The following is an 18,208-nucleotide window of genomic DNA, read 5'->3' on the forward strand; positions in this document are numbered from 1 at the left end:
GAAACATGACCAAGGCAACTCTTATAAAGGACAACATTTAATTGGGACTGGCTTACAGGTTCAGAGGTTCAGTCCATTATTATCATGCAGGAAGCATGGCAGCAGGCAGGCAGACTTGGTACCGAAGAAGCCTAGATTTCTACATCTTGATCCAAAGGCAGCAGAAGGGATAAGCATAGGAAGCCTCAAAACCCACCTATATAGTGACACACTTCCTCCAACAAGGCCCCACCTCCTAATAGTGCCACTCCATACAGTCAAGCATTCAAGCAGATGAATCTATGGGGGCCAAACCTGTTTAAGCCACCACATCCATCCATGTTGGTATGTTATTTTTTTTTTTAAGTCTTGTTTAGGCAAAGATATTGTTGAGATTTTTCTGGGTGATGCTTCACTGTCAAACATAAAAGACACTATCTTGAAGCAGACACCACCCATATCCTGCCCTGGTCTTCTGGCTCCACCGGTCTTCCTAAACTTTCTTCTGTGATGGTTCCTGAGTCTTAGGTGTCAGGGTTGTGTTTTAGATTTATCAACTGGATCTGGGCAGCCCATGGTCAATTCTCTATATTTGACCAGTTGTGGCTTTCCACAATACTGCAGAAAGAAGCCTCTTTGAAGAAACCACATTTATCCTTTGTATGGTTAAGTGTTTAGAATTCTGTTTATAAATTTTATTGGTTTTGAAATGACCTCACCAGCCACAAGTAGTGGGTTACCTTTTTGTTGTTGTTTTTGGTTTTTGAGACAGGATTTCTCTGTGTAGCCTTGGCTGCTCCGGAACTCACTCCATAGACCAGGCTTGGCCTCAAACTCAGAGATATATCTGGCTCTGTCTCCCAAGTGTTGGGTTAAAGGCATGAGCTGCCTGGTGTGGGTTTTGTTGTTGTTGTTGTTGTTGTTGTTGTTTTGTTTTTGTTTTAAACATAGCAAAACATGGTGTTCTGGATTAGTTTATGTCTACTTGACACAAGATAAACGCATTAGAGGGGAGGGAACCTCAATTAAGAAAATGCCTCCTTGGGCTGGAGAGATGGCTCAGCTATTAAAGGCTAGGCTCAACAAGCAAAAATATAAGAAAATGTCTCTATAACATGGAAGTGTAGCCAAACCTATAGGGCATTCTTTTAATTAGTGATTGATGGGGAAGAGTTGCCCATTGTAGATGGGGCCATCCCTGGGGTATTGGTCCTAGGTTCTACAAGAGAGTAAGTAGGTTGGGAAAGCCATGTGGAGCAAGACTCTAAGCAATATCCTCCATGACCTCTGCATCAGTTCCAGCCCTGTTTGAGTTCCTGTCCTGACTTCCTTTGATGATGAACAGTGATGTGAAGTGTAAGTCAGACAAACCCTTTCCTCCCACCTTGCTTTGCTCATGATGTTTCACCACAGCAACAGTGATCCTGACTAAGACACAGGTCACAGGATTGAACTCACATTCTTGTGTTTTTGAGGCAAGAACTTTACCTAACTCTGAGCTATTTCCAGGTTTCTCACCTGTTTCTTGAAGAGGGTGCTCTGTGAGTTTAAAGCTTCTGGGCCCATAGAACTTGTCTGTCCTGGAAGAGTGGTGCCCATCACTCTACAAACATCAAATCTGATTTTTCTATACAGAGGCTGAGGACTCCTTGCTAAGATTGTCCCTGGACACCTTCAGAGACAGTGAGCCAGGCTCCTGCTGGAATAGCTCCCAGCCTAGCCCTTGCCTCTTCTGGAAAGCAATATAAATACAAGTTGGGTTCAGTCTCTCAGCTAGTGTCTGGGAACCATGCCCTGAGTAGGAACCAGGTGAAGAAGGCCTCAGCTGCCTGTAGAAGAGGCCGTAGGACCAAGCTGGCTGGACGTGGGTACAAAGTTAGGTTGGGAGAGATATTCCATTTTTACCCCTGCAAGCCAATGCTTCCCCAGGCCTGTCTTTCGCAGGCTGTTTCGAAAGAGCAATTCCTTGAACATAGATGCTGCCCTGTACCACAGCTCTGCTTCAGGATCACTCCCAGGCCTGGCAGTCTCAGACAGGTGCTTTCTACCAAGGATAGAAGCTACAGTCTGTTCAGCTCCTCTGTTCTAGAAGACCCAGGGGCTCTCCTGCCAGGTTGTGCCCTTGTACTGGAGACTCTACCTGGCCACACTTATAACCTCCGCTGTTTGGCAGATGAACTACAAGGTATAGAAAAACAGGCTCAGGGTGAGCTTTGCCAGGGATGGTGGGTTATGGGGTACCAATATGACTTCAGAGTGTAGCCCCAATCGACATATTGCTTCCTTCCATGGAAAAGATACTGTAGCCTAGGGAGGTGTGTAACAGGTAGCCAGGCTCTCAATCAATATCCAATTCCATCTCTGCCCGACATTCAAGGGCCTTTGAGATTCCGGACCCAGGCTGTTATACCCTCTGATCCTGGCCTATTTGTCCCACTGCCCTGGAGATTCCTGCCCACCAGTGACCTATGAAAGGTGTAGTGGCCATGAATACAGATGGGACCACCTCCTGTATGCCCTGGGACTGAGGGTGCAATGAGGCTGTTGCACACTGCTACCCTCTAGGTGTGGCACATCTATCCATAGGACTCCATCTTACCCAGGCTCTCAGAACTGGAATAAGCAGTGTGTGGCAGCAGCCAGCTTTACTCTATCTCCCAGAATAACCATTAACCCACCCTCTCCCCACATGGATTGTTTGAAATCCAGTCTGCTTATATTCCCTAGAACTATCCAGACTGGCAAAACATTCCACTGTACAGGTAAAATCCTGGTCAGGATCTAGTATACACCATCTTTACTGTAAGCTACCTCAAACCATGTAACAAAGTAGACATCTGGTGCCTGAGACTGTAGCTCACAACGGGATGCAGGTGACCGGAGGGAAGCTAAGCCTGGTCCGCTGTAAGAACAGCTGCCCGAGGCTGCAGGAACAGCATTGTACTTGGTTGGGATGAGGGCATTAACATACAGCTTCAAGGCAGCAGGCAGGGCTGAGGACAACTCAGCAGGGCAGAGTATTTCCCTTCAGTCTGCAGGCCCCCGGGTTTGATCCCCACCACTGCAGATTAAAACAAAATTAAAATCAGTATTTAACTAACAAGCGAGGGCATTTTGAGCAGAGCTGGATTACCCAGCCAGGCTCAAGAAGACACAGTCATCCCTTGGGTAGGTGTGGGGAGGCCTGATAGGCCCTTTGATGCCTCCCTCTTGTCCAACCAATCATGTGCTGGATTGCTATGTGACTGTGGGTACACAACGTCTCATAGTTTACATTGTCTCTATATCCATTTTCCTGGTTGGACTCCCCTGGTATACTGGGGTATGTAAGGGGTAAACTGGTCTTGGCATGGGGTAGGATTTGACAGGGCTCTGGGTGGGTCTTAGCTTAGTTGTTAGCTCCTCAGCCAGTTGTATCCTTTTCCACTGAGGAGAATCGGATCATCTTCAGGCTTCCTGTCATCCCAGAGGTACTCTGGGGACAGCACCTTAGATGGTTTGTGCCAGATGAAGTAGCAGTTCAGGTGGCTCTCCTCCTGCCAGGCTGCCATAATGCTGTTGGCTTTGTCCATCAGGATTCCCATGTGGCAGGCCCGGGTAAACTCATACACCCTGGCCACTCGTCCCCCAAAGACTGCCCCACCATAATAGAAGTCCACCTCACTGTCTGCCACAAAGGCAGAGGAAACTTGCCAGTGTTCATAAGGGAATTGCTGTCGAGGTACAGCAAAATAGCCTGGGTGGATAGCAGCCACTAGATCCCCCAAGGTCTCAGGGCCCCATGGGTTACGGAAGACCATATCCACATCCATCGACACAGAAGAGGTAATCCACTTCTTTGTGGGCCCTCTTGGCAATGTGTTTGTTGATGGTCTCCATTCGGCGCTTGGAGATCTCCTCCCACTGGGAGTAACCACGGATGGGGATGATGCTGAGGAGCCGACCAGGGCCCAGGGGAACTCTGGGAACGGCTGCAGGATCCTGAGTAAAGAGGTAATAGTGTACCTGGTACCCACGTATAAAGAACTCTTCAGCTGACTCCAGAAAGGACTGAGTGAAACAGGTGTACCTGGAGATGACAGCTCTGTTAACCACTGCTGTCCACCACTGCCTGGGTCCCAGTATGCACTGAAGTCTACACACTAGTTCTCCACCTCAGGAAGTCAGTGATCTGTCAGACTCTCACAGTCCTGGTCAGAGTTGGACACCCTCATCTGAAAGCCCTGCTTCAGAGTTTTGGATTAAGATGTATAATTGTTTTAAAGTCTACACAAATTCTAAAGTCTATATGGCGAGACACTTCTGGTCCGAGTGTGTCTAATTAGGGACACGAGGGGTACTCAGTGTGTGACAACCATTTAAGACTGATCTTTAATCATCTGTGGCCGTGTACACCTGTCTCAGAGGTTGATACTAGGCACTGGGCCATCTTCCTTGCTGCTTGTTCCAGGTTTTTTGTTGTTGTTTTGTTTGTTTGTTTGTTTGTTTTGAGACAGGGTTTTTCTTTGTGTAGCCCTGGCTGTCCTGGAACTAGCTATGTAGACCAGGCTGGCCTCAAACTCACAGAGATCCTCCTGTCTCTGCCTCCTGAGTGCTAGAGTTAAAAGCATGCACCCTACCACCTGCCACCTTATTTTTTGAGATGGGATCTTAATAAATCTGGGGCTGGAACACAGGTCTTCATGTTTGCATGAAAACATTTTACAAACTGAGCTGTCTTCCCCAGTGTCTAATATGCTTCCTTAAGATATTTTTAAAAAACATTTATTTATTTATGTGCATGTGTGCATGCATAGGACAGGTGTTAGGAGTTTTCTGTCCTTCCACCCTGCAGAACTGAAGTCACTGGGCTTAGAGGCAAGCGCCTTACCTGTGAGCATCATGCTCTGACTGAGCAGTTACGAATGGCAGGCAGTGTTGTTTGGGATTTCCACAATCTCTATTAATGTTCTGCTCAGAAACTTGACCATTTTATACACACTCATACTGAACACTAGGGAGATGAAAGTAGTTAAGAAGCTGCCAAGGGCGCAGAATCAAGGGAAGATGATTACTAGACACTGGGGACATACAGCAGAGTGGATGGCATGGATCTATCCCTAAGACCAGGGGTCACCTGAGATGTGTGGTCCATTTTTCATCTGGCCAGTACTTTAAGTCCTAGAGTCCAAACACAGTCCCAGATGGACTTAAAGGAAAGGCCAGGTAGGGACAAGGAGAGGTCGGGAGGACAAAGTCTTTCCCATACCCTGCTGATCCTCACCCAGGCTTCTTGTGTCTCCCTCTTGATGGCAGGTGAGGCCTTATATCAGAAAGCTCTCCCATATCACGCCACAGCTCTTGGCCAGGCTGGCCTCTTCCTAGACCAGAAACCCCTGTGGCTCAAGGAGACTAAGCCTTACCCATTACTTACTTCTCCACAGCAAACACAGTGACTCCAATGGTCAGGTTCAATGGCTGGTACATATTCTTCAGAAGTTCTGGGTCAAAGGTTCCCTTGGAGATGATGGGTGCCAACCAGGGGGTAAGTGTCAGCAGCTCTGTGGGTCTGGCACAGGGGAGGCTCAGGCCATGGAACCCTCCCTGTTTGGAAGCCTGGGCATATCTTGGCCCTGTTTGCTGGGCCTTGGTTTCCCCATGTGAAACTGGGGATAATAACAGCTATCTCTGGCTAGGGCTGGGAAGCCTGGAAGTCGGGATGGACATAGAGTGTCTAGGGTGGTAGTTCTCAACCTGTGGGTCCCAATCCCCACACTAGTTGCATATCAGATATTTACATTTACAAGTCTTAACAGTAGTAAAATTGCAGTTACAAAGTAGCAACAAGATAGTTTTATGGTTGGGGGTCACCATGACATGAGGAACTGTATTAAAGGGTCACAGCATTAGGAAGGTTGTGAACCACTGCTCTGGAGGGTCCGAGCACTCATAAGGTGATAAGACTGTACCATGGGTGGCATGCCCCTATCTAAGTAAGGCATGTCTCACAGTACCACTGCTTACTGTTCCAGCCCTCTACAAAGTAGGTAATATATGATCAATCTCAAAAGGTAGAGCTCAGAGCAGATGGCCAACTGCCTAAGGTCACACAGCCAGTGATGGGTAGAGCTCGGCTCCCTGACTCTTTGGGGCCCAGGTCCTCTTTGCTATTGGCCCTTCCACCATCCTCAGCATCCTCTGGCTACACTGGATCTCTTTGATCCCCCTCCCTGCCACTACCAGGTCACTCCCTCACACCTACCCGTGTTCCAGCAGCTTAGGCTGAGGGTATTGTAACCTGTAATCAAGAAGAGCCAGAGTAAGGCAGGCAGCTCCCACTCCTGGGGCCAGAATCCAGGAAGAAAGGGTCCACTTACTGTGTCACAGGCTGAATCAGTTTCTCCTGCCTGAAGGGCAGCTTCATGTTCTCTTTCTTTGCTGGTAGCAAAGAAAGAGAGAGGGACCTGTGAAGGACACCTTACCGTAATCTTAAACATGAGGGTTAAGAGAAAGAAAGGCATAGAGTGTGGGTGTAGGATACACTGGAGAGGATGCATGTGCACTCAAGGGGGAGTTGCCTCACCTTTTCTTTGAGAAAAGAAAAATCTCTCACTGGTTTGGAACTTTCCAAGTAGGTTAATTGGCTATCAACAAGCCTCAGAGATCTACCTGTCTCTACCTCCTTGGCATGGAGACATAAGGGAATCCACGCCACCATACCCATGGATGTCACAGCTTCTAGTGATTAAGCTTGCAAGGAAAGCACTTTACGGACTGAGCTCTCTTGATGGCCCTATTTCAGTTATGCTGAGGTGCAAAGCTCACTGTCGTGGTGCAGCAACCATCATTATTATCTGTGTCATGAATGTTTTCTTGACAGAGCGATGGTGGCACACAACTTTAATCCCAGCACTCTGGAGGCGGAGGAAGATGGTCTCGGTGAGTTCAGGGCCAGCCTGGTCTACACAGAGAAAATCTTGTCTCTAAAAACCAAAACGACAGAGAGAGAGAGAGAGAGAGAGAGAGAAGAGAGAGAGAGAGGAGAGAGAGAGAGAGAGTTTTCTTTGTAGTTCTAAACTTAGATCCATCAAACAGCAGCTCTTTGTGGACCTGCCCATGAAGGCCCTGTCACCACTTTGCTTCTGCATCTATAAACTAGTACCTCCTCCTAAAGTAGAACAAGGTAGGAAAGGCTAATTATTAAATACTGATCTATCGATTTATTTAGTGATTTACTTAAAGCACTGCTTGAATTGCCTATTTGCCAAGCATGACTTCCCTTGCTACCTAAAAAGCTACCTGAAACAGGATGAGCTAGGGAAACAAAACTGATGGGTGGTTGCCTTTAACCACCTGAGGACTGTGACATTTGCTTCTGTAAAAGCTTGTTCGCTTGCCTGCCTGCCTTATGGTTTTAGAGTATAAAATGTGAATACAAACGGGGTCCCTTTCAGGAGACATCTCTCTTCCACTCTCTTTGGTGTCAGAGTGCTTATTCCAGAAAGGGATTCAACAATACTCTGAGTGCAAAGCATCTGTGCCTTCAAGATTTGTCTCTACTCTTAATTGCCATTCTTCAAATTCTATCTACTGTGTCCCTGCTCAGAAAATAAAGGTGTTCTGAGGAGGCAGTCAGAATCAAGTAGAGGATGTCACACCAGGATCCAACATTCTGTGCATCCCAACAGTAATTTCTTTTCTCCTACAAGTCCAGACATGCTTAGCTACATTAGGGAATGATACACAAGAATACAGAAGCTGGAGCTGACAGTATAGTTTAGGGGAAAAGAGCCTGTCTACCACACAGGAGACCAAGGGGTTGGCCTTCAGCCTAGCTCACACTTGCCAAAAAGATAACTGAGATTGAAATTTCTGGTTTCTTTGGAGACTCTGTTGTGTCATGTGATGTTTTTCTGGAAACTGTCTTATGAGAGGATGTTTTTGCTGAAGCAGACATGTAGGAGGCTGTTTCACTGAGAACAGACACATGGTGTTTTACTGGATGCTGCCTGGGAAAGGGCATGTGATGTTTTGCTAGAGCAGACGCTTGAGAGAACGCTTGATGTTTAGAAAGAATATAGTATAACAGTGGACGCTGCTGTGTGGCCTTGGTTTGCCTCTTCGCTGGTCTTCATTGGGTTTGCTGATGCTGATCTTCACTGATGATGCTATGGCATTGGTTCACCTTGCCTTCTTTACTGACTTTGCAGACAGAAACGCACCAAAGAACTTCTGGTAATATTCCAGAGGCTTCTTGCTGCTTCTGAGGACTTAGGCTGATTGCTAGAGCCTCCTGGCTTCTTCTGGATTGAACTGCTGTTGCTGATCCGTGAATGGTGTTTGTGAGTGGCGATACCACTGCTGATTCTTCATGAAAACTGTACTGCTGCTATCCTGACTGTAAAGATTGGATTTGTCCCAAAGAACTGTCTGTAAACAGGTCCACAACCTCTTTTGTTCTATTAACCTTTCCTTTCCACTATCTCTAGTGGGTGATGGGCTACAAGGGAAGTTAAAGGGTTTAAGAACCCTCATTAAAGTAGGTTTTGAAAAGTATAAGCCTACAGAGAAATTCCTATTTCTCAGCTTTTGAAGGCAATAAAATGAAAATAAAGATGGCTATGGTGGCCCATGTCTGTAATCTTGGCACTCAGGAGTGAAGGTAAGAAAATCAGGAGTGCAAATATCCTCAGGTGTAGAGAGTTCAGAGCCAGTATGCTGGTCAGTTTTTTGGTCAACTTGACACAAGCTAGGTTGTCTTTGAGCAGGGAACCTCAACTGAGAAAATGCCTTGATCAGATTGGTCTGTAGGCAACTGTATGGGGGGATTTTCCTGTTTAATAGTCAACGTGGGAGGGCCCAGCCCAGTGTGGGCAGTGCCACAACTGGGCAGGTGGTCCTGGATGGTATAAGGAAGCAGGCTGAGCAAGCCAGGGGAAGCAAGCCCCCATAAGCAGCAATTTTCCATGGCCTTGGCATCAGTTCCTGCCTCCAGCTTCCTGCCTGACTTCCCTTTCCTGATGGGCTGTGATGGACACATATAAGCCAAGAAACTCTTTTCTCCCACACTGCTTTTGGTCATGACATTTTATTACAGGAATAGAAACCTAAGTAGGACAGTGTGGTGGTTTGAATAAGAATGGTCTCCATCGGGTCATATAGGTGTAACCTTGCTGGAGGTTTCTAAATCCCATGCCAGCCCCAGTCTCTCTCTCTGCTGTCTGTAGCTCATGATGTAGCTCTCAGCATCATATCTGTTTGTGTGCTGCCTAGCTCCCCGTCATGATGGTAATGGACTAACTTCTGAAGCTACAAGTAGGCCCCCAATTGAACGCTTTCTTTTATAAGAGTTGCCTTGGTCACAGTGTCTCTTTATAGCAACAGAACAGTGACTAAGACAGCCAGCCAGCCTGAGCAACCTAAGATCCTGTATAGGAACTGAAGAGATGGCTCAGTGGTTGAGAGAACTGACTGTTCTTCAGAGGACCTGGGTTCAATTCCCAATATCTATGTGGTGGCTCACTTATAATTCCAGTTCCAGGGATCTGACACCCTCTTCCAGCCTCTGGCAGCACCAAGCACATGGTACATAAACATGTAGCACATTAAAAACTAATACTAGCCAGGTGGTGCCTTTAATCCCTGTTCCGTGCCCCTTCTGAGTCCCCTCGCCCGCAAGAGAGACACGGGAGGCAGTGTTCGGGTAGTTACTACAGGAGGCTTTATTCTTGTATCAGCTGAAGCGGAAGACCCCAAGCCCGGGAAAGGCACTGCTATATGTACCCTAGAGTGGTGTGTTCACTTCTGATTGGCTGTTCACTCATCACCCCATATTATGCCCCGGGATGGTCAGTGACTTTGGCGCACTCTTGCCTCTTGCACCTGCGCAGTTAGTTGTTTACTTGTGGGAGCACAGGATGCCTGCACCATCTTGTAATGGCGAATGCTGTCACGATCACCGCGGCTCCTAACATCTCCCCCTTTCAATTTTATTAAGATGGAACAGCCTTTTGCCTATCAAGTGTGGCACCAACTCAGTGAGGGAAAGCAGAGGCCTGATCCCCTGTGCAAAATGAGATATTGTAATGGTTTCTCTTCTCGTAATCGTGCAATGAGTAATACTTCCCATACCCATCTCGATGCCTTTTTGGAAAAAAGTGGAAAGGGAGCCTCCACTCTGGAGCGCCCGGTGGCCGTCCGTGTGTGGAGAGGAGGTTTTGGCATCAAACCTTTGTGCAATCAGGCATACTTTTGGGAAATCTCTCCACACTTGTGGAACATTCCCTGTCGAGTACCCACTCACAACACCTCTAAATATTCAGGTACCACAGTTATTCAGGCAAGGGCTGGCTAGACTTAGACCTCTCATCTACCCAGTGCAATGGGCTGAACCCTTGGGGTGCATCGACTGAGGGTCTCAGTCATCAGATACTTTCTTAGTCTAGATAGCCAAATTTCAGGAGAAGATCCTTGCTCAAGGCTACGAGTGCTTGGGCGATAACGACCTTGTCACGTTTTTGTTGGGCTCTGAGCTTGCAGACCAACCATAACATGAACACTAATCCACAACATAGGGCTGCACCAAACAGGCCTATCCCCACCCTTTAAGAAAGAAAGAAAAGGCAGAGGTAAGCCAAGAAGTAAAATCGCCAGGGGTAACAGGGTCCACTCGTGTTCCATTAAGGCTCAAAATCCGGATCTGCAATCGCTGCTGCATCTGGTCCAGCTGCCTAGTCCAATTCCCTTGTAAATAAGCAGAAAGATTATGGCTTTGAATAAATGTATCATTCATAAATCTCAGAGGTGTAATACATAGATGTGGGGTTGCTGATACGCAGCTCATTTGAACCACATCCGTGAGTTGTTCTACATGGGCTTGGAGCAAATCAACTCTCTGATTGACCAAGAGAATGTCTGATGCCAAGTGTGCATCCACTTTCTGTAGAATGGTCAAAGCCTCAGAGAAAATCAAATTTTCTTAAATTTGATTAACAACAGTAGCTGCCGTAACTTGATTAGCCAAGGCTATGCTGGCTGTAACAGCTGCAGCTGCAGAGATGGTAATAACAATGATAATGGCTGCAGTAATGCCAAAGTCTCTTTTATGTCTTATTAATGATGTAATAGGGAAAGTTTCAGGATCAGCTTCTACTGGGATGGGCACAAAGGTAGGCACGTGCACAACCAAGGCTAGGTCTAGTGATCCATTCCAGCATTGTGCCAAAAGACATGTAACATTCTTACAATCTAAGATATCAGAATTATTTTGAAAGTTGGATAACATAAAGAAAAATGGGGGGTCCACACACGACACCGGTTGTGCAGATGCATTCCTAAACACCTTATTAATTTTAATGTTATTCAAATGGCTAGAGATATTAGATCGTGTAGCTGAAACATTTTGTACCTCATGAAATATACCATTCAACAAGGCAAAGGCAGATACACTGGCACTAGCTCCAGCCTCATTACTCAACACCCAATGATAAAAGGGCCAAATATTTTCTATGCCAGTGCTCTTACCTGTATTATTCATTATAGCCAAATCGAGAGAAGGGGATAAATTAAATCCTCTGGCAATTTGTTTCTTGGGTTTAATCTTAGACTGGCAAGGTGAAAACACCACTGGAAAGGACAAATCTGGATAGCACCACGGTATCATCTGTTGCAAAGTGGCATTATTGGTATGCCAATTGGACCTCTTAATTATAGTAACATTACTTCTAATCATGGTGGTGGTAATGTTTATAGGTGCTGATGAATTCAGACCAACATTTCCCGATCCTTCCATCTGTCCTGAACTAATCTGATTCAAGACAGCCCCTAGCACTCTTGTCTCCACCTTACTGTAAGTCACAGGATCCACCCAATTAGCAAGAGTAGTTTTCTTAAGAATCATACAAGGTGCATGTAGTTTACTTGTCTTATTATCCTTGCTTGCTGCCACAAAACAAAGTGTAAGTTTAATGGAAAACTTGTAGCATTATATAACTCAGGCTGCTGGTGGGTGCGCCGAGAGCACGGGGCATCCATGTAACACTCAGTAGTGTAAACAACGGCAGCACTGCAGAATTTGAATGTACTGGCATGGGAACAGGCCAAGATCTAACTATGGCCCATAGTGGTATACTTATCCCCAAATCGAACATCAGCATCAGGAGAATCAGAGCCGTTCATCCTGCAATCTAGCTTCATTCTTCACGATCTACACCAGCCGAGTGGGGACCCAAATTGGATTGTCTTCACCCTGTGGAAAAACACAGACAGCTCCCTCCCCAGCCATGGCGGGGGTCTATCGCGTCCCTGACCTTGGAGAAGGACAGCAGCCATCTCTAAATTTGCTGCCGCAAGTCCTGCATTAGTAAGGGACCTCCCAAGCTGCGACAGATTCCTAACCAGTCTTGTAGCCCCTTGGCTCTCCAAGGAGCAATGGCTGCACGGCATTAGCTGTGGCATTTTCAAAGATCATCTGTTCAATTAATGCATGACTTGCTCCGGATCCCCAAAGATTCTGCCAGCTGCCTCAGTCATGAGGGCCACAAAGTCAGAGAAGGACTCACTGGTCCCCTGAGTTATTTTGGACAAATAAAGATTACTGCCTTCCTTCCTAGGGAGAGACTTCCATGCCTTAACAGCAGCTGTCGCTATTTGTGCGTATACCTGCCAAGGGTGAGCAGTCTGGTCATTGGCATGTGCGCCAACTCCTGCCAGCATGTCAAAAGTCCATAACTGTTGACCCTCAATGCTTGCATTAGCTCTGGCTTGTGCTTGTAACTGCTCATGCCAGAGTGCTTTCCATTCCAAATATTGGCCCATATTGGTAAGTACCGCCTTCACTGTGTCCTGCCAGTCTCCTGGCATCATAGCAGCTGCACTTAACCTCTCCACTTGGGATACAGTAAAATTAGCCTCAATTCCATATGTGTGTACTACTGCCTCAGCTAATTCTTTGACCTGCCTATACTCTACTGGGGCATGAACACGGTGCCTTCTGCCCCTTCAAAGACCGGAAATGCCAGCTGTAGCTGTCTCCTCTGATCTCCTGGGCTGAGAAATGAATTAGAGACGCTGCCCAGGGGCATAGGCCGGAGGCAAGGGTGGGGCGAGGGACGCAAGGGTCTTTCTTAGTCTTATCTCAGAACGGTTATTTTTTGCATAGGAGGCTGCCTCCGCCTGTAGGCTTTCTTCTTCGGAGCTGCTAAGGTCTATGGCGGCAAGCTCCTTAATGAGGTATAGGGGGGTCTGTTGGGCCTTGGACGAGGTAACTCCATTTAACCTGTTACCTTCAGTCACGTAGGACACAGGTATAGGGCGTGATTAACAAGTCTCTACCTCCAGAGATTTAAATATTAATGAATTATCAAAAGGACAGGGGCATAGCTAATTAAGTTATTCCCTCCCCTTTTTCCTTCCCTATAAAATAAAACTCCCCTGGCCTTTGGCGGGGGAAGTGCATAACACCTACATCCATTTACCATGTCATGAACAATAAAGCTTTGGAAAACCGGACTCCACGTGTTGCATGGACTCTCCGCCTGATTCCCAGCTTTTGGAACCCTGGAACCTTGCCGATGCAGCCGCTGGCCCGCCCACCGACAGCTGCGTGAATGTGGGACCCTCCGCTGGCGATGTGGGAAGCCCACCCGGGACCCTGATGCTGGACCGCCCTGGGACCCTGCTGCCACCGGACTCCCTCCCCCCGCCCTCGAGATTTCTTCCCCACAGGGGTCCTTTTGACCTTCACTCTCTCTTCACCAGCCAGTGAAGGGTCCTTAACCTTAATAGGCCCTGCAGTTAGCCGGCGGTGGTGGCGCACGCCTTTAATCCCAGCACTTGGGAGGCAGAGGCAGGCGATTTTTCTGAGTTTCTGAGGCCAGCCTGGTCTACAGAGTGAGTTCCAGGACAGCCGGGCTACACAGAGAACCTGTCTCGAAAAACCAAAAAAAAAAAAAAAACAAAACAACAACAACAACAACAAAAAACAACAGGCCCTGCAGTGGTGGCCCCTGTTCCTTTTGAGTACTCTTTTCTTTGACCAGGCTCCTTGGCCTGTCTCTGTTGCCCAGGCTTTTTGCCCTGCTTCTCCTTTCCAGGCTCCTTGGCCTTATCTTTTCCCCAGGCTCCTTGCCTGATGCCAGCTAACAACGCTCTATTTCTCATACCCTGGAGTGGACCTCTCCTGAAACCTCTTGACTTGCACTACTAGCTGTGCTGCAAGCTGGATCCTCACAACACAAATAAGGTAAAAGCGAAAGCAACGCAAGCAAGAGGCCACTAGTGTGCAATGAATGAAAATCCTTGCACCAAGGCTTCCACCCCAAACATACCTCTCAGAGATGTACCTCGATCCTGTAGTCTTTTAACCTGCCCCGAATCTCAGGGGGTCTCCGCGGCGCCTTGAAATTCCCGGGTTTCGGCACTAGATTGTCCGCGCCCCTTCCAAGTCCCCTCGCCCACAAGAGAGACATGGGAGGCAGTGTTCGGTAGTTACTACAAGGAGGCTTTATTCTTGTATCAGCTGAAGTGAAAGACCCCAAGCCCGGGAAAGGCACTGCTATATGTACCCTAGAGTGGTGTGTTCACTTCTGATTGGCTGTTCACTCATCAACAATCACTCTCTATTACACCCTGGGATGGGCAGTGACTTTGGCTTTTGCCTTTTGCACCTGCGCAGCTTGTTGTTTACTTGTGGGAGCACAGGATTGCCCTCGCCATCTTGGAATGGCGAATGTTGTCACGCTCTCTGAATTTGAGGCCAGCCTGATATGCTGAGCAAGTTCCAGAACAGCCAGGGATACACAGAAAAACTGTATCTCAAAAAAATCAGTCAATCAATCACTCATGTTATCAAAGAGCCTATAATCCATATGCCTAATTTTTCTTTAGCTATTATGAAACAAAAGATCTTTTCTCTTGGCTATCAAACAGGTTCACCAAAGGGGGAAGGCCTGTTCAGCCTAATGCCACTCAGTTCCTTGCATCCACACAAAATGGATCATGAGGTTACTTCCTAACAGGGCTCTTTACTGACCACCGTCTAGGTACCAGAACACCAGGCTCCTCATAAGCATCAACCCAGGAGGGGCATGTCTACCCTCCAGTCTAACAGGCACAGCAAGCAACAAGGGAGACAGAGCCGAAGCATGCTGAGCACAGCAGGATGTTGGAAGGCTGGAATCTCGGGTTCTCAGCTCCTGTCTGTGGTGGCTTTAAGTAGCACTGCTCAGAGCCATAAGATGAGGGAGGCTACAGGTGTCCTCAGACAACATCATCCTAAAAGATTTCCTGTCTCTCCAAATATGGTCACCCCACACTGCCCCCAAATCCTCTAATCCAGTACTTACAAGAACTCTGGACCGGGGAGGTAATAGGGTATGTAGGAGACCAGCATCCAGTCCTTGACATATTCCCTAGAAAGAAAAACACACCTGTTAAATGCTACACTGCCTTAGAGGTTGACATCACTCACTTGGTGTGCTTCATCAGGAGTCACAAAAACTGTCAGTCCATGGTTATTGACTGAAGACTAGACAGCATTCGTGTCTAGCACAGGGCCTAGTCTTTTTGTCTACACGGCTATTCACTCATGATATGGCTAGGCTAGGTCATATGGACATGAAGCCATGTCCCACAGACAAACAGTAAGGAGACATGCAGTACCAATAGCTTCCCACAAGGCCAATGGGGGTGACTTTAGAAACATGAACAGGGTTCCTTATCAACATGGTTTCAAGGACAATCTAGGCAAAAACATGGCAAATAATAGGCTGGGAAAAGCCAAGTCATGGCAAAACACAAAAGCCAAAACTAGTTAGCCTGTCTGAGGCTGGAGGATCCTGAGCCTCAAGGGTTGATGGATCCTGAAAAACTGGTATCACTTTTAGAGGGCAGGAGAAGTACTGGGAAGAGCATGGAGGAAACTCCAAAAGGCAACTCACCACAGGACCCAGAGACCTGTGCCAACGAGCAGGGAGAACGCCAAGCCCAGGGCCAGTCTTCGGCGGGTCATCACTGGGTGCTGAACAGAAGCTGGGCACCTTCAGAGACCCCTAAGGACCTTAGGTCTGTCAAGCTCTGAGCCTACCTCACTTGAGGTCTCAGAACACCTGCAAAGAAATGCTCCAATTATTTTCTTCCTTCAGCTGATCTCAAGTTCAGTGGCAGCTAGGATGTCACCCCCCAGGCAGAGAAGCCTCTGCTAGACCACGAAGCAAATTATAGCTGCTGTGAATAGCCCCATATCTCCACACCTGCAATTAAAACAAAAACATAATTCTTTTTTTGTTTTGTTTTTGTTTTCCGAGACAGGGTTTCTCTGTGTAGCCCTGGCTGTCCTGGAACTCACTCTGTAGACCAGGCTGGCCTTGAACTCAGAAATCCGCCTGCCTCTGCCTCTCAAGCGCTGGGATTAAAGGTGTGCGCCACCACTGCCCGGCCCACAAAAACATATTCTTTCAGTATTTCTGTTTTTTTAAAGAAACCAAAATTCCACTTTCCAAATTTCCACTACATTCTGTTTTAAGCTATTAATTATGATGAGTATAATGGGAAATTGTTAACATATTTTCAATGACCTAAAAATGAAATGAAAGGTTCTCTGGATATCTCTCTAACTCAATTCTAATCTTTATCAGTTTTAATGGTATCATTTCCTATGGAAATATAAATAAATTCACATCCCCAACACACACTGTTCACTGGCTTCCATTCTGATAGTAACACATCCTTATAGTATATAGGGTGATTTAATCCCAAAGTTTTTTTTCTATATCCCAGTGTCTCTCAGCTGTTATTTCTTTCTCATTAATATTCAGAAATTTTAAAGTTAATAGAGCACTATTTAGTTTCTCCCTGGGGGCCTTTATTCACCCTTTTGGTTTTATAAGCATTTTCTATAAGGTACAACTAGATCTTTCTACAACTGTTTGTCCTGGAGGATAGTGTGGTATACCTGTAATCTGCTTTACATTATAATATGCAAAGAATCGTTTCATCTTACTGGGGACATGTGTGGGGACATTGTTAGTCTTGATTTGTACAGATATCTGATAATAGTCATTACTTCCAGTAATGTGGAATGACAGAATCTGTCTTCTCAGATTTCAAAGCAGTTGCCCATTGAAACCCTTATTCTGTATCAACGGTATGGAGCACAAACTTTAGATTTCTAAATTCTGCAAATTGAAACAGATCTGTCAGATTTCATTTCTTTTGTGATGCCCCCTCTCCAAGGTTTACTTCCAGTAGGCAATGGAGTTTGGTTATACAAAGAACAAGTAAGATATTTTCTTTTTTTCTTTTTTTTTTTTGTTTTGTTTTCTTTTGTTTTTTGAGACAGGGTTTCTCTGTGTAGTCCTGGCTGTCCTGGAACTCTCACTCTGTAGACCAGGCTGGCCTCGAACTCAGAAATCGGCCTGCCTCTGCTGCTCCCAAGTGCTGGGATTAGTAAGATATTTTCTTATAATTCTCTTGGCTGTTGCCAGGTGATTGAAATATTTTTCTTTAAACATTTACTGTTAATATGGTATTTTTCATGAAGCATTGGGAATCTTAACACATTTCCTATTAATAACTGGTCAATTTCTTCATTTCCTTGTGCAATAGACTTGGCAATGTAGTAGGTTGGCCTAAAGCTGCTTGCATTCTAATGCTAATCTGGAGCCACCAAGACTAGTTGCCCCAGAGATGAGAAAGTCCACACATAAGCTGCTGAGTGACCCTGCTCCCAAGTTATTTCTGATTGGTAAATAAAGATGCCAACACCCAATAGCTGGGCAGAAGTGATATAGACGGGGGTTTAGATTTCATGGGCTTGGGGTCAGAGGGGGACCACAGGGGAAAAGAAAGTGCAGGAGGAGGAAAGAGAAGCTGCCATGGGCTAGGAGTCAAGAGAACTGACCCTGTGTGGCTGGCCAATTTGAGTTTAGAACAGCCCAGATGAAACAGTACATAGTAACTCAGGGTTATCAATAGGAAAGTAGATTATAACAACAGAGAGAGTAGTAACTGCTCAGCTCTTGTGTTTAAGGCTATTAAAAACATAAAGGATGTGTGTGTCTTTCATCTGGGAACTAAAGTGTCAACGGGTGGGGTAGAAACCTTGGGCTGGGATTTAAATAATTTTCACAACACTGGCAAGCCTGTACGAGACAGAATGTGGGTGATATTAAATGGATAGTTTCTATTTCTGATTGCCTGTTACAGCTGTATAAATAACAAAGTTATACTAAATTATCTGAAATAAATTCAG

General features: G+C 46.4%; 1 protein-coding gene across 1 annotated transcript; it reads right to left on the reverse strand.

The window, feature by feature from the left end:
* Positions 1-3,374: 3,374 nt before the first annotated feature.
* On the reverse strand, positions 3,375-15,967 carry LOC117702485 (globoside alpha-1,3-N-acetylgalactosaminyltransferase 1-like). The gene is given in 8 exon segments (XM_076706488.1): positions 3,375-3,788; positions 3,790-4,048; positions 5,393-5,527; positions 6,221-6,256; positions 6,336-6,396; positions 10,288-10,322; positions 15,303-15,368; positions 15,897-15,967. Coding segments are annotated over 8 exon segments (1,077 nt in total).
* Between the last annotated feature and the right edge of the window lie 2,241 nt (positions 15,968-18,208).

The sequence above is a fragment of the Arvicanthis niloticus genome, unplaced genomic scaffold (genome assembly GCF_011762505.2).
Source record: "Arvicanthis niloticus isolate mArvNil1 unplaced genomic scaffold, mArvNil1.pat.X pat_scaffold_865_arrow_ctg1, whole genome shotgun sequence".
In the NCBI taxonomy this organism is placed as follows: domain Eukaryota; kingdom Metazoa; phylum Chordata; class Mammalia; order Rodentia; family Muridae; genus Arvicanthis; species Arvicanthis niloticus.